We start from the raw sequence: 16,711 nt of genomic DNA on the forward strand, positions 1-16,711 counted from the left end.
AGGAAAATTAGTTTAAAATTGTAAAAACTTGTCAGTTCCCTGGTTTTTAACATACTAAATTTTTGCAGGTCTTTTGGCAGCTGACACTTATTTTCATTTTATATTTGGTAGATAAATCATATTTTTATTTGTCCTCTGCAGACAGAATGTCAGCGGCTTTTACATACTCAGTGCATGTATTGTGTCATTATCATCAATAAGGAAAGGGACCACTTGAATTAGTATGTTGCATGTCAAAAGAGCTGACAAGACCAACAGAGCTCCAACAGACTCCTGCCTTGCTTTTCATTTAAAAAGCTAAATGTCGTTTCTAGCCTTCTTTCAGGAAAATGTCTTGTAGTGATATCTTTGTGGAGGGACTTTTGAACATCTGAAACTTTGTCATTGTGTCTTCCCTAGATAATGAGAAAGAGCTTTCCCAGTTTTGTCCAGAGTGATTTTTATTTCTCCTGTGTTCTCTGGCCCCATTGGTTTTCCTTCCACATTTCTATCTAACCTTCCTAGATACCACGCGTCCTCTGGATCTGAGCAATGCTTCAGAGATGAGAGTGTTGAAACATTAGCTTCCAGCTCTGACATACAGAGCTGTAACAGTTGTGGTTTATCTAATATAATCCTTTCTGGGGTGCTTTTAGCTTTACACACTATTATTTATAATCCATTTTCTATAAGCAGTATGATCTTAGTTTTATAAGTGGGTAACTGGTTATAAGTGCCATGTGATCAACATTTTTAGCCAAGGTAACAGGTTAAATCACATCTTACATATTGTATAATTTGTGCTATGGAAAGGCATGGTGTATTCCTAGAAAAAGAAAAAAATCCTCCATTAATTGCTGTTTCTACATCAAAATTGAATGAGTTTAGTAATGTCTGTTGTTTCTGACTCTTTGGATACTGTTTGTCAATTTTGTTATGTAAATAAATGATTTACGTTTAGCTGCAGCTAACAGAAAACTCACATTGGTTAAGGAAATGAAAAATCTCATATATCAAGAACTCCAGGGCTCTGTGGTTGGTAGATTGAGCAGCTCAATAATGTTATCAAAGACTCATGTTCCTTCCTTCTCTCTGCCCTGCCATGCATGGTGATGGCTGTGTTCTCACCAGTTCCAGGTACAACATCCACACAGGTCAATGTACAAAGGAAGAAAAGGGATTATGTTTTGTTCTATGGCTCCAGGAACCGCTCAATAGACTTCCCTCAGTGGCCAAAACTGGATCACTTGCACCAGTCCCTGGCGAGAGAGATGGAACTGCCATGACAGATTTAGACTGGGAAGTGCCTGAAGGGATATGGTGATAATTAAATGACATAATCTATGTGAAATCACTTAACACAGTGCTTGGCACTTAGAGCTTAATAAATTTTACTTTTTAATGCCGGTAAACCTGTGGTATTAAAATTATAAAAAGAGGGCCTGAGTTGTGAGTAGTTAAGAGGTAGATTCCTTAGACCTTGTCGATACAGATTCTGTGTTGCGGAGATGGAGAGAAATGACAAGGATCATCTGGGGAATCCCATCTATAGTACTGGTTATAGGACCAAGGTTTAAATCCTTAGAACACAGAGTAGGATCCTACTCATAGGAACGGACTGGGATAAGCTACTAGAACAGGACTCCAGGGTAAACAACCAAGGCAGTACCCAGGTATGCGCTCGGAAGTGGGACAAAGCAGAAAGAATGACTTGATCCTGAGTGTCCAAGTATTGGCCTGAGGCTTGTTAGATCCTCCTTTCGCAGGTAAAGATTGATCCTGGGAATTGGGGAGGGAATGAACCCAAAGTTGATGAAGTCTACCATACTATATGGGGATATAAGAAAATACAGAGATTAGCAACTAAGCAGGGCCTGACATCTACCTTCTCATAGGAAAGGCATTATAGATGCTCTGTGTGGTATAATTATTCTCACTGTTGGCAGGCAATTAGCAGCCTTGGAGAAACCGTGTGATGGGTTCCTCCAAAAAACAAAATATAAGTATCATAAGTTAGTGTTAAGTTGACGTTCATGCACCTTGTTCTCTGGATATAATTTACTTACTGCACCAGAATCCCTTCTGTTTGTCTCCGAGGGGCTCCCATCCTTCTGGAATTTTTGTACACTTTGGGTTTGCCCTATCTTTAAAGCTTCTGTCCATATATTCAACCTTTTGCTTCTGATTGGATTTGGTAAAACACCAGAATACTTTACTCATGAATAACCATATGCGATGTTTTCTGTAAACTCTATGGGAGGGAAATAGTATTACGGTTAGAGTCACATTTATATGACAAATGTGCCAAAAATTGTTTTGAGACTACAACTCCAGAGCTGGAAATGACCTCATTTTTTAAGTGCTGCCCCCTCAATTTACAAATATGGAAACCAAAATGCTAAATAGCCCAGTTAATTTTTAGCAGTTGTCACTAGAAATAAACCAGCAAGTTTAGAAATCTAAGAAATCAATGGGAAAAAATGCAATGGATATGTAATAGTCTCGTGGGAAATGTTTCAGGAGATCTTATTCATGTGAAAGTTATTATAACAAAAGTTCAGTAAGAGAGAAAATGAGCTTAGTGGTTATAAAACTTTCATACATGTTGACTATTCTATAAATATGAGTTCCTTGAATAATCCCAGGGTTAGTGATATTCATTGGATTCTGATGACTTTTAAAGACTTTAATGATTAAATAACTTCCAGTTCTATTGACCATTTTCCTAATACAGTAAGCCCTTCATTAATTTTTCAGAGACTAAGTAAGGTGAACTGTTTGCAATCTAAGGATATCCAGAAATCCCCTTTGTTTCTAAGAATTCCAGATGACCCACCAGTGGGAATAGATAACTACTATAATGTTAACATTTTGATTTTTTAGCCGAAATGTCACTTCTTCAAAGAGTTTTTTGTTGATCACCCCATCTGAATTTTATGCTCCTCCTATTTCTCAAAGCACATTGTAATGTTCCTTCATAGCCCTTGCCGTATCTGTGTATGGCTTGTGTGAATGTTTCATTCCTGTCACCCCAGGCACCATATGGATATGGCAGGGCCTCGCGCTCACAACAGACATTCAATTTACTGCATGAGTGAAAATGAGATAAGGTTGGGGTTTCTACTGCTGTATGATAAATTACCTAAACATAGCAACTTAAAAGAATACCTGCTTGTCATCTCACAGTGTTTGTAGGTCAGAAGATTGGGCACAGTATAGCTGGATTTTCTGCTCAGGGTTATCCAAGGCTATAGTCAAGGTGTCAGCTGGGCTGTGTTCTCCTCCGGAGCTTTGGTCCTCTTCCACATTCATTCCATGTTCCATTCAGATTGTTACTGTTGGCAGAATTCCATTCCTTGTGGTTGTAGGACTAAGGTTCCTTTTTTTTTTTTTTTTTTTTTTGGTTTTTTGCTGGCTGTCAGCCAGGAATTGCTCTCCATCCCTAGGGGATAACCTGCAGACCGCCTCCGTCGGCAACTCACAACAGCTCTTTGCTTTTTTCAGAACAAAGTTTCAGAATATCTCTCTGACCTCCTTTGTCTGTAAACTTTAAACCCCCTTTTAGGGGCTCCCCTGATTAGGACAAGCCCACCCAGTGTAATCTCCTTTTTGATTAACTAAAGTCAACTGATTAGGTATTAGTTACATCTGCAAAATATATTTACTTGTTCCGTGTAACATAACCCAACCACAGGAATATCTCCATCGTATTCACAGGTCCTTCCCACACTCAAAGGCAGAGGTTTATACAGGACACGTACATCAGGGGTGGCAATCGTGGGTACCATTTCAGAATTCCACCTACCATACTTCCCGATATAGTAGAAACCCTTCTTATCTTTCTAATTTATTGGATTTGTTTGAAATGTATATAGTGTCTTGGTTTGAAGTATGTCTGCAAGTCCGTATGCTTTCATAACCTTGCTATTTAAAATACATTGTTGACTGTTTAAAGGTTTTCCCACCAATAATTCCTTCTCATAAACTGGTGATGAAGTAATAGCTCCCAAAATTTATTAGCCTAAGTTTGTACATGCTTGGAAAAGCAGAATTGAGGCTCTTCAGAAACCAAACCCAAGTTCAGACTGCTGCAGTTTGTAGCCTCTTTTCTCTCATTCCTCCAGAATGTCTGAGATCACACTTTTGTTCAAATAAATAAAAGTGAACATAATCTGGTGTTGAGAGTATTATAGCTTCTCACAGTCATTCTAACATTTGTTTTCATATTATTTCATAGTAGACACCTAAATTTTTTTGTTAATGATGATATTGTATAAGAAAGAATAACATAAAGTTCATAGCAAAGCTCTCTAAATTGAAATCTTTTTTTTTTTTTTTTGATACAGTGTCTTGCCGTCGCCCTGGCTAGAATGATCATAGCTCACTGCAACCTCAAACTAATGGGCTAAAGCGATCCTTCTACCTCAGCCTCCTGAGTAGCTGGGAATACAGGTGTGCACCACCACACCCAGCTAATTTTTTCTGTTTTTGGTAGAGACAGGGTCTTGCTCCTGTTCAGGCTGACCTTGAACTCCTGACCTCAAGCAATCCTCCTGCCTTGGCCTCCCAGAGTGCTAGGATTACAAGTGTGAGCCACCGCGTCTGGCCTCTAAGTTGAAATCTTAGCTCTGCTGCTTACTCACGGTGAAACCTTGGGCTAATTACCGCTCTGCCTCAGTTGCCTCATCTGTAAAAACAAAATAATGTTTTTACTTGCTTCATCAAGTTGTAAGGGTTAAATAAGGTTAATATGAGTTGTTAGCAGAGTGCCTGGCACATAGGAAGATTATTGAAATATTTGTTATTATCACTGCTAACTAAATTACTACTAAGAACTTTGTCGTAAAATGAGAATACAAGAGTCCAATATGTTTTCATTTTGAAATTTTTAAGACCAAATCATTTAGTATATTAAGACTCTCTTTGATCCTTTTTTTATTGGTAACTTTGGTTAGTTTAGCAATTTAATCACACATGGAAAAATTAAGGAACAAACCACTGAACAAACCTAAGGCATCCCCACATTGAAGGGTAGTAATTAATATACAGGTCTTCCTTAGTGAACATTCTGGTGTGGTTTATATATTCTGTTCATGTTCCTTAGTGTTCTTAATCACTCTGTAACTTAGCATCCTAAGGCCTTGTATATAGAAATTTCATTCATCTCTGATACAAAGAGATCATGGAACCCAAACTCACCTTGGCACAGTATCTCATAATACCTAGTGGACTTAAATGTACAGTTGTAAAGCAGAAGGCATAAGCTCCCTTTCTAGTGTGGGCTGTGCTCTATGATGACACCTCAGCAGAATCATAATCACACAGTAGAATGAACGTGAGGATGGGCTTAGGGGGCTTGACTCAGCAAGTCGGTCAGCCTCCCTTAGCCTCAGTTTACTCATATGTAAAATGGGTATACTAGTGTCTACGCTTCCTACCTTTTGGAGTTATTGTGAGTCTCACAGCAAATATTCCATTTTATTGTCACTAGATATTCAGAAGGTATATTTGCCCACTAGACAGTTAACTTCACAGGCACAAGAGCCATGTCTTGGTTGGGCATGGTGGCTCATGTCTGTAATCCTAGCACTCTGGGAGGCGAAGGCAGGAGGATTGCTTGAAGCCAGGAGGTCAAGACCAGCCTAAGCAAGAGCAAGACCCCATCTCTACTAAAAATAGAAAAAATTAGCTGAGCATGGTGGTGCATGCCTGTAGTCCCAGCTACTTGGAAGGCTGAGGTAGGGGGATCATTTGAGCCCAGCCTAGCCCAGTCTAGCTGTAAGCTAGACTGATGCCACAGCACTCTAGCCCAGACAACAGAGCGAGATTCTGTCTCAAAAAAAAAAAAAGCCATGTCTTTTTTCAAAAAAAAAATCTAATAAAAAAAAGTTGGCATTCACCAAATGTTTGTTGAACTGAGAAATTCATCATATGAGAAAATGTATGTCGAAGTGTGATAAAACATTAAGCAATGTCATAAAATCAGCCAAATGTACTAGCGAGTGGCCACAGTAGCCAAAGATGTGCTGATTAACAAAGAACACGAAAATGATCTAAAGAAATAAAATATGGACTTTTGAATGTGACCCAGGACAACAGAATGTGACTTTGATGCATCAGCAAGTTCCAAGCCAGCTGTGCCTTGACATGCTAGAGACATTACATCAGCTTCTTGAGTGGCTTCCTCAGCGTTATCTGCGTATTACACTTCACATTAAAAGGCAAAACAAAATCGGCAGAAAGTTGAGAAAATGAAACGATCTCACCACCCACAAAGCTAGGTTGCTGCTAATCAACTCTTTGGAGATAGACAAGAGTAAAGATAGGATGATAGTATAATATTAAAGCTCTTATAATGTGATGGATTATAAAGAAACTAGGAAAATTTAAGTGGGCTTCAAAATCTAGTGGTGATAGCAGTGATAGCACAGCTTCCAGTGCCTGGCAGAACTGTGGGTGACTGAGACGTGTCAGGCACAGACAGGCCAACTCTGAAGGCCACATTTGTAGCCAAGTATCTGGCAGCCCATGGAGCAGAAGGAGCTAAAAGAAAAAAGCTTGGCCAACAGAGGTTGGTGCATATTGTTTATGGAGCCACAGTTCAGAACTGTTCACCAGGCCTCAGGAACACATTCACAGGATCCACAGTGAAGACGTGAAACATTCAAAATGGGCATTGTTGAAAATAAGCAGCAAAAGTCGCCTATGGACAGGGTCAACTGGAAAATATCGCCTCTAAATAAAGAGTATTAAACTAATTACAATGCTGTTGCAAGTTCTTATGAATATAGCTTCCTAGTAAAACTATATAAGCATTTATATTTGTTTTGTTTTACTTTATATTAAGGTAAGTTTGGGGGATTTGTTTTGTATCATTTTGGTTTTTCGGTATTTTAGATTTAGGGAAGATTTTACAAGAAGAAAAGGAAACTTGGGCTTAAGCGATATTTTATTTAATACTGAAAATGGTATGTTTTTATCTTTTATTTCTTTTTGAAAGGTAGCCAAAATTCAAACAAAGGACTCAGTTAATTTAGGGCAAAATAATAATAATACCATCAACTAATAGTTTTGAACACAATGTGCCAGGCACTGAGCTAGGTGCTTTACATGTATTTTCTTACTTATTACTCACATAATCCCTGTTAGAGAGAAAAAATTATCTTTTTTTTTTTTTTTTTTTTGAGACAGAGTCTGGCTTTGTTGCCCAGGCTAGAGTGAGTGCCGTGGCGTCAGCCTAGCTCGCAGCAACCTCAGACTCCTGGGCTCAAGCGATCCTTCTGCCTCAGCCTCCCAAGTAGCTGGGACTACAGGCATGCGCCACCATGCCCGGCTAATTTTTTCTATATATTTTTAGTTGTCCAGATCATTTCTTTCTATTTTTTAGTAGAGACGGGGTCTCGCTCTTGCTCAGGCTGGTCTCGAACTCCTGACCTTGAGCGATCCACCCGCCTCGGCCTCCCAGAGTGCTAGGATCACAGGCGTGAGCCACCGCGCCCGGCCTACATTATCCCATTTGCAGATCATGAAACTGAGGCTCAGAGGGGTGAATTTATCCTAAATCACATCACTAATAAGTGACAAAGCCAACATTCTAATCCTTGATTCTTTCCATTCACCATGGAGGTCTAAAAGGAGTGAAAGGAGAAGGGAGGATAACGATGAAATTATGGCAGAATAAATGAAGGAACAAATGAGAGTGATAAACGAAGGTAAGAAGAGAGTAAAACTAGGAAAGGTAAGAAAGGCATCCAGGTACAGAGAAAGAGAAGGAATTCTTTAGCCCAATTGGGTTCTTTAGAGTGGCAGTGTCCTCAGTAATCATGATCATTCTGCATCGTTGTGTCTGATGCTCTTTTGAGTCCTGTGGGACATCTTAGCATACAGGCCCACTTCCCGGTTTATGGAGTACCTCTGGAGGGCTACTTCAAAGCAGAGGTTATATCATGACAGGTTCCAGGAGCTGGAAGAAAATAAAATTTGAATAATTTAAATTTATATTTAAATGTGTCCTCAATGTTTATATTCTAACTTTACATTGGCTTTGCAGGAAAAAAAAACTATAATTTTAATTTGCTGGAAAGCAGATAGGATCTGTCATGGGGTGGTAAAACACATGAATCTTGTCCAAATGTAAGAAAAAAACAACAGCTTTTTCTTGTGGGCCAGTTTCATAGCATAAGTATCTGTCACCGTGTGCACAGACTCTGATATTCATCAAAATAATATGCCATAGCTAATATTTGTTCAACAATTACTATGTGCTAAATGATTTACATGTATTTAATGATCAAAAGGAGCCTAAGAAGTTGATATTATGAAATCACCCACTATAAAGATGAGAAACCGAGGCTCAGAAAGTTAAACAACTTAAGGTCACATGACTAATAAGTAGAAGAGATGAGATTTGAACCCCAGGACCTTCGTCATAATAATAAACTATACAGACATCCCTAGTATAGCGACTGTGAATGTATAACCCTAATAATTCTACATTTTTTAACATTAGGACTCCAGAAGAAAAAGAAAGACAGGGAGGGAGCGAAAAAAAAGAAAAGATAATTACAATCACCCTTTGGTAACCGAGGGGGTTAGTTCTAGGACCTCCACCCCTACCCACCCCCATACCAAAATCCACAGATGCTTAAGTCCCTGATATGAAATGGCATAGTGTTTGCATATAACCTATGCACACCCTCTCTTATACTTTAAATCATCTCTAGATTACTTATAATTCCTATTATAAATACTATGTAAATAGTTGTTATGCTGTATTTTTTTACTTGCATTACTTTTTATTGTTGTTATTTTTACTGGGGTTTTTTCCCAAGTATTTTTGATCTGTAGCTGGTTGAATCTGGGGATGTAGAACATGTGGATACAGAGGGCCACCTGTACCCTAAAACTAGTACCAGCTTAAAGAGAAAGAAGGGTGGGTTGGATGAGTGGAAGCAGCAGAGGTGGTCTGACGTAGCAGTGACCAGAGAAGGAATCTGTGGTAAAAGACAGGAGGAGAAAAGATGGAGCAAAAGGAAATGTAAGTATAAATTTTTAAAAAATGAAGTCAAAATGCATGTAGGCTGAAAAGGAAAGAAAGTTCTTATAGACCTTTACAGTAGAGAATGAAAATTACTGTATATAGTCATACTGTAAGGTTTAAGTTGAGGTTTAAATTAATAAGGTTGTTCTTCTAATGTACCTTTCCTATTTCTAATTTTGTGGGCTAAAATGACCCATTCAACTCAGCCTTTGGAGTTAATACTGTTTGTTCTAATGGTTTTTCTGAGTAATGCTAAGTTCCACTCTGCAGGGTTAGTGTCTCAATGAAAGGTGGGTGTGTTATTTAGTCATTTTTTTTTTCCTCTTGAAAGTTAATTAAGTCAACATTAACCATGGCTATGTAACCACAGAATGGGCAGTTTCTTGAAGGCTCATGGTTTGGATCTTTTCCTGCAAAAATTCCCACTTCTGTAGTTATATTTAGTGTCCTCGCTGCCTGAATAGCTGGCTTGCTATAGACCCATGTGTCAGGGTAACAGTGGGCCTGTTTGCAGTTGAGTTTGTCTATGCCAAGAGTATGTGGCTCTCAATGGATAGCCTGCTGGGTTCAGCCTCTCTTGTTTCTTCTCCAGAAATCTCCCTGGGGTTAGCACTGCTGATTTGATGCCATATGGTCCTGCAATTCTCAAAACTGTTTACTTGATGTTTACAATTTTAAAATACTCATCCATGCGCTTAACTCTGAAAGTAATGTAGTATCATCAACATTTGTGGTATGGACCTATCCTGATGACTTTGTTTACATAGATGTGATTGAATTTTTTTTTAAGTACTGCCCCTGCACAAAAGCCAGTTTTTTAATGTCAGTACAGCTGTTTTAACTTTTAAAAAACCACAAGCATTTTACCCTCTAAAACTTTAATTTTGAAAGGCATAGGACTTTATAAAGAAATACAGTGTTTCTGAAACTGGTACATAGTAGTCTCTCTATTTCTGTTCTTCTTTAACCTTTAAGAGTTGAATAAAGTTCCTGAGTTGAGATGTTACATAGCTACACATAAACTTTTCAGACCAAAATCCACATTATTGCTGAATTCCTAGTAATCTTTGAAATGTTAAGTTATAACAGAAGCAGTAGCATTGGTAATAGAAACAAAAAGTAACTAGCTCAGTTCTCATGATCTTTCCCTAAGCTCAGTGAATTTTCCATGGACACAGAAGCAGAGATGCCAGAGGAAACAGTGGTGTATTTTCTTGGGTTCATGGTAGCCCAACAAATCGTGATAAATGTTTTGCTCTTTTTTTATGCTATAGCAACGATTCCACTTCCTATTACATAGGAAAACCTATTCTGCTGTTAAAAGAGGTCACTGGATGTATTTACTACAATGTTAAGACCATTTTGTCCATGGAAATAATTTTTATTGTTCTGAGTCACTCTGGTTCATGGAATTTTTACATGAGTTCCAGGATAAGGATGAGATGATATATTTATTTTACTTTGTATCCTCTTTACTGTTTTCTGAATGCATGAATGTCGGGCTTGTTGTCAAAGTATTTCCATATTTTTATTACTTTAGAACTAACTCTGCTATATTTATGTCTCATAAACTCTTCATTGACAATTCACTCTGTGTACTCAGCATGCTGTATTTTGGCAGAACTACCTGCTTGCCCAGTGTGATGTGATCTCTTGTTTTTCCCTTAGCCCCTATTCATTTCTTTTCAATGTATGTCTTTACCACACTAAAGGTTTTACGGACCTTCAAAAATATTTAAATTGTTTTGTTGAGCTGCTGGTAGGAGTTGAATTAAATTGTGAATGTCAATTTGTTACACTTCAAAGTAAGCCTCACTAGAAGTGTTCCCTAATTCATCCCAGAATATCTCTGTGTTTTAGACACACCCTAGAATAATCATAGAAATTCCCTGAGATTCATTTTCAAATATTCTTTGGTTTGATTGTAATTGTGTTTGTTAATCACCTCTAGGGAGTCTAAGTTTTAAAAGACAGATGATCGTATTAACTGTTTGAATATAAACTTAAGTAACAGTTTAGATTTACAGAGAAACAGTGAATATTCTGACATTTTAGAAAATATTTGCATAGAAAGCAATGACTGTCCTATGGGTTGAGATTTCAAGTTACTAGTTATTGTCATTGATATTCCTTCCATATATTACTCTCTCTGTGTTTAATTCTTTTTTTTTTTTTTTTGAGACAGAGTCTCACTCTTTTGCCCCCGCTAGAGTGAGTGCCGTGGCGTCAGCCTAGCTCACAGCAACCTCAAACTCCTGGGCTCAAGCAATCCTCCTGCCTCAGCCCCCCGAGTAGCTGGGACTACAGGCATGCACCACCATGCCCGGCTAATTTTTTCTACATATTTTTAGTTGTCCGATTAATTTCTTTCTATTTTTTTAGTAGAGACAGGGTCTCGCTCTTGCTCAGGCTGGTTTCGAACTCCTGAGCTCAAACAATCCGCCTGCCTCTAGGATTACAGGCGTGAGCCACCGCGCCCGGCCTCTGTGTTTAATTCTGACTAAATGAATAACTCACATAAGGTTTAAAATTAAATCTTGTACCTTCTGGCAAGGGTAGGAGGGTTAGATGCTCTGCCTCCCATCTTCCTTGACTCGTGTCCCCTAACTAGTCAGCCTTCCTACAGAAAAAGGCACAATGGTGTTGACTCAAGCTTAGACTAGAAGGGAACAAATGGGCAATTTCTAACAAATAATTTCTTCTCTTACAAATGATCATGACTAGTCCTGTACTACACTACATATATTCATATATTCACAAGGATGGGTATGTATGTGTGTGCGCATGCATGCACATGCACATGAGAGCATGATTTAGTGTTTAGAAGTTTTAGATAGTTGATTTTCTTGTTAGGAAATGGCAGAATATTAATCTGAATCATTTTCTTTTTAACAGGTTGACATGATGAAAGAAGCATTAGAAAAACTTCAGCTCAATATAGTAGAGATGAAAGATGAAAATGCGACCTTAGATGGTGGAGATGTCTTATTCACAGGTATAGTTGTATTTATTTTTTCTATCCAAAATTATTTCTAATACTGGCTTGTATTCACTCGTTTTATTATGATTTTTTAAATTACCAAAGTAAGAGATGCTAAATGCAGGGTACTTTGGAAACACAGAAAAACACAAAAAGAAAAAAATGACTTGCCATTCAAATATAATCACTTCAATATTTGGGTATGTGTCCTTTTCGTACTTGTGTATGCATATGTCTGCATATTTTTATAAGAATATTATCAGTATGTATATCATCAGTATGAATCTTGTTTCTACTACAGTCTTCTAAAACATGAGTTTATGGGTTGCATAGTTTTCCATTGTGTGACCATATATCTGGTTTATATTGAAAAGATTCTTAATTCAAGATTAGTGTCATTTACAAATAATTTTCTTCCCAGATGTCAAGATAAATTTAAATAATTTTCTATGCAAATTAACTTGGCTAAATGCCAGATGAATAATAGCAGAACTCAATAATATATAAACAGCTAATATTATTATTGATCTAACCAGAATCAGCTTTTACAACATGTATAATGTGGCTACTAAAGAAATACTAATTTTAGCATTTAACCTTTCCAACTCATTATGATCAAATGATTAGCATTTTGTAAAATCATGTGTAAAATCTGAATCGCCAGATTCATTCTGGTTATATTGATGAGCAAGATAACCAATAGTAATTTTGGTTTGTAGTGAGAGCTTATTTTCCCCTAAATGTCAGAGAATAAATACCTGTTTCACCAATGTAGCCCTAACAGCAAGGGCTGGTCGTTAGGGATTTGGGAATGCAGCCCCAGGTGGTCTACTGAAAACATGAAGCTTCTTGGAAGTCTCACATCTTAGCTGCTGTGAATTTTATATTGAATCCCATGCATGCGTATAACCAAGTTGTAGCCATCTTTGTTTTAATAGAAAAGGACTGGGGAGGGGACCAAGGGCAACATACCTAAACTAAACATCTGTACCCCCACAATATGCTGAAATAAAAGTAAAAGAAAAAACAAAAAAATAGAAAAGGAATGTTTTGTATTACTTGCATTTGGATATAATTAATGTTCCTGGAAGAGGAATGGTGTTTATCCTGTGACATTTGAGTGGTTCCTTGCTTAGTGTCACGTGCTGTACCTATGGAAGGGGCCACTGTGTTGCCAGCTCCAGGGGTGCCACTCTTATCAGGGGGTGTGTGAATAGCATTCCCTGGAGTTGTGCACTGCTCCCCCTGTGCTGCCACTGTCATCCGCAATGGCCCTGCCTCTGGGGGTTGGTTTGCGTGCCCACTGGGCCCTAAGAACACAGAACAAGGGGTCTCGGAGGCCTACGCCGCATTCTCAGCTCTGGGTGTGCCCAGAAGACTCAGGCATTCTTTGAATCTGCCTAGTAAGTTCCCCTTAGAATATTCTTTGTGTCTCCCATTGATGGCACTTTCATTCTTTTTGGCAGCACAGAACAACAGCCTGTTTCTCTAAGAAAATAGGCTTTTGTGAAAAGCTAGATGTGTCAATCGCACTTCAATGCAAATCTTTTTTACCAGAACATAGCCATATGATGAATAACTTATTGTAGCAGGTACTGATACCATTTGAAAGACGATTTAAACAAGTTTGTTCATAGCCATTTAGCTATCTGAACAGTTGAGCTGAACAGACCCCCTCTAAAATCTCAAAGTGAAGGCACCGCTTACACTAGGAATCTTCTTTTGGTTAAAGTCTTTGCATTGCGGCTTGCCTTTGATACTATCTGTAAACTTTTAAAATTTTTTATGTAATATTTAAGTTAATGTCAATAGTTATTTTGTTCAAAACTGTGATGGTACTGGGATATCTTTACCTGTTTGGCACTTCATTCACACCTAATGCCTGGTCCTGCCTTCTATTTTTTACTCACTTTTATTTATTTTTTATTAAACATATGTAACATAAAATTGGCCATTTGAACCATTTTTAAATGTACAATTCAAGTGGCATTAATTATATTCACAATGTTGTACAACCATTACCACCCAGTTTTTGGATTCAGAAGCATTAGGTGAGAAACAAAATCTGTAGGACTTGCTATGTGCTCTGTGTCTGTCCTCTTTCCTCTGTAACTCGCAGCTTCATTAATAACGCATCAGGAAATAGACAGAAGGAAAGCTGCTTTCCAACTCCAGTCCCTGCTGGGAAATCTGTCAGTCAGGCAAGCAGCTACTGGCAAAAATTGTTTCAATCCCATTTCTTTTAAATAGACATCAACTTACCTCTCCTTTTATTTATTTATTTTTGTGAAATACAGAGTATATAAAAAAAAGAGTTATAAAATGTTTATGCATGGTTTAAAGACCAGTAATAAATGAACACCTGGGTGCCCACCACCTGGCTTAAGAAATAGAACATTGCCAGGACCATAGAAGTCCCTGTGTGGTCCCCCAACCTGACCCTCCTCCCAGCTTCAGGTAACCACTGCTCTAATTTTTGTGTTAATCATTGTTTTGTCTTTCTTTGAGTTTTACCTCAATATATGTATTCCTAAATTACATGTTGTTTAGTTTTGTTTGTCTTATAGCTTTATATTATTAGAATCAGACTATATGAACTCTAGTGTAATTTTTCTGCTTTTGCTCTAAGTTGATATGTGTAGCTATAGTTCATTTTCAATGTTGTGTGGTACTCTGATAAGAATACACCACAATATATGTATTCATTTTACTGCTGGTGTATATTTGTATGTTTTCTGGTTGTTTTTTTTTTCTATTATCTTCAATGCTGCTATGTACATTTTTGTGTGTATCTCCTGGGAACATATATAAGATTTTCTCTAAGATAAACACCTAGAAATGAATTTCAAGTGATACAGTACACTCTGATTTGCTTCAAAGAGATGGTTATATGACTTTCTTCTTTCATCTGTTGATTACATTAATCGATGTTCTGATATTTGACATCACCCCAGTCTTGCATCCCTGGCATGAAATCAAACTTGATCATGATTTATTTCCTTTTTAATACAGTGTTGAATTTAATTTGCTATTATTTCGTTATGACTGTTATTTTCATGGCCTATAATTTTTTCTTTCTTGTTATCTTTGTCTGATTTTGGTAAAAGATTTATTTTAGCTCCATAAAATGTATTAGGGAATATTTCCTATTTTTCTATTCTCTGGAATCAGTACTATTTGAATTGTGTATTCCTTGAACTTTGGTAGAACTTACCTATAAACAGGCACTGGTGCTTTCTTTGTGGGAAGATTTTAAGCTGATTGAGTTTCTTTATTATTAATATATGACAATTTAGGTTTTCCTGACTCAGTTTTGGTGAGTTCCATTTTCTAAGAGTTTTATTTTATCTAAGTTTTCAAATTTTGGGTATAAAGTTATTCATGTCTTTGTGATATCTGTTTAAGCTTCACAAAAACTATAGCAATATTCCCTTTTCATGTAATGTTAATCTGTGCCTTCTTTCTTTTTTTTTTTTTCCAGAGGTTTGTCAATTTTATTAATCTTTCTAAAGGACCAACTATTAGCTTTGTTGAACCGTCTCTTTTAAATGTTTCTTTCTGTTTCTGTCTTAATTTTCCTCCTTCAAATTTCTTTCATTTTATTCTGTTCTTTTTTTTCTACATCCCGAGTTGGAATTTTATCTCCTTATTTTGAAACTTTCTTCTCTACTGTAAGCATTTAAGGCTGTATAACTTTCCGTCCAAGTACTGTTTAAGCAGAATCCTTCTTGTTTTGAATGAATATTTTTGTTATCATTTAGTTTTAAACATTTTCTAATTTCTATTATGATTTAATTGACTCAGTTGGAAATGATGTTTTAAAAAAAACTTATTGACCATTATTACAAATTTCTGGAACACCAACTCATTACTCTAATAACTGACATGTAAAGGGAAAGACTCAAGCATTTAGCCTGTCTTTCCTTTATGGATTCCATTTCAAGTTGACCAAATACTTGATTGAGGAAAGATTTTCTTTTCAGAATTCCAGCCAGTAAACACAGATCTCTAAGAAAATAATAGATCTGTGCCATGACCATCAAAGGATGTCAAAACCATTAAGTGAAATCTTGATGGGAAACTTTATAATGGAGGAATCAGACTGATGGCCCCTGAACCTACTGATCATTCTGCTGTCACTGAAAATGTGGCAATCTGTCACAGACCCCATAACATGCCATAGTAGAGGTACAGCCCCCCTCTGAAGTAGTCCTATCAAAACCAAAAATTGAATGAGAATCTAATTAACCACCCACATGAAACTACCAGTTTATTGAAAATGCAAAGGCTAAAGGAACAATTTAAATGCTAAATGATAGGAGGAAGTAAAAATCCAGCCAAATCCAGTCGTAGGACAAATGGCCTGGTTTCTCCTATAAACGACTGAGGTAGGAAGAGAGAAGAAAACCCAAAATGTGAACTGGCATAGAAGAAAATTACACAAGAGATATAAAACCCAAAAGAACAATTTTTAAAATATGTCAATTCCAGCATTTTAGTTGTTTCCATCAGGAAGGTCATTTAGGGGCTCTCATCCAGCATACTGCGGGAGAAAGGCCAGCTTACTTTAAAGAGAGAAGCAGGATGCTTTTCTTTGTACTGTCCTATCACACTTTAGTCTTTTAAAATGGAAATCGTATGCATATTGCCCTATAAATTTGTTAAAACTTAATGCATTAAATATGTTTCTTAAAATTTGTTATAAATCTAAT

The 16,711-nt window shown here is 37.2% G+C and overlaps 1 protein-coding gene across 1 annotated transcript in view; it reads left to right on the forward strand.

The window, feature by feature from the left end:
- The window catches only part of DDAH1 (dimethylarginine dimethylaminohydrolase 1), a 145,585-nt gene that overhangs the window by 99,624 nt on the left and 29,250 nt on the right, over positions 1–16,711 (forward strand). Inside the window, exon 2 of the mRNA XM_012661159.1 lies at positions 11,915–12,014. Within this exon, the coding sequence (XP_012516613.1) occupies positions 11,915–12,014 (100 nt within the window). The remainder of the gene's footprint in view (positions 1–11,914; positions 12,015–16,711) is intronic.

Source organism: Propithecus coquereli, unplaced genomic scaffold, assembly GCF_000956105.1.
Source record: "Propithecus coquereli isolate 6110/MARCELLA unplaced genomic scaffold, Pcoq_1.0 Scaffold7, whole genome shotgun sequence".
Lineage (NCBI taxonomy): Eukaryota > Metazoa > Chordata > Mammalia > Primates > Indriidae > Propithecus > Propithecus coquereli.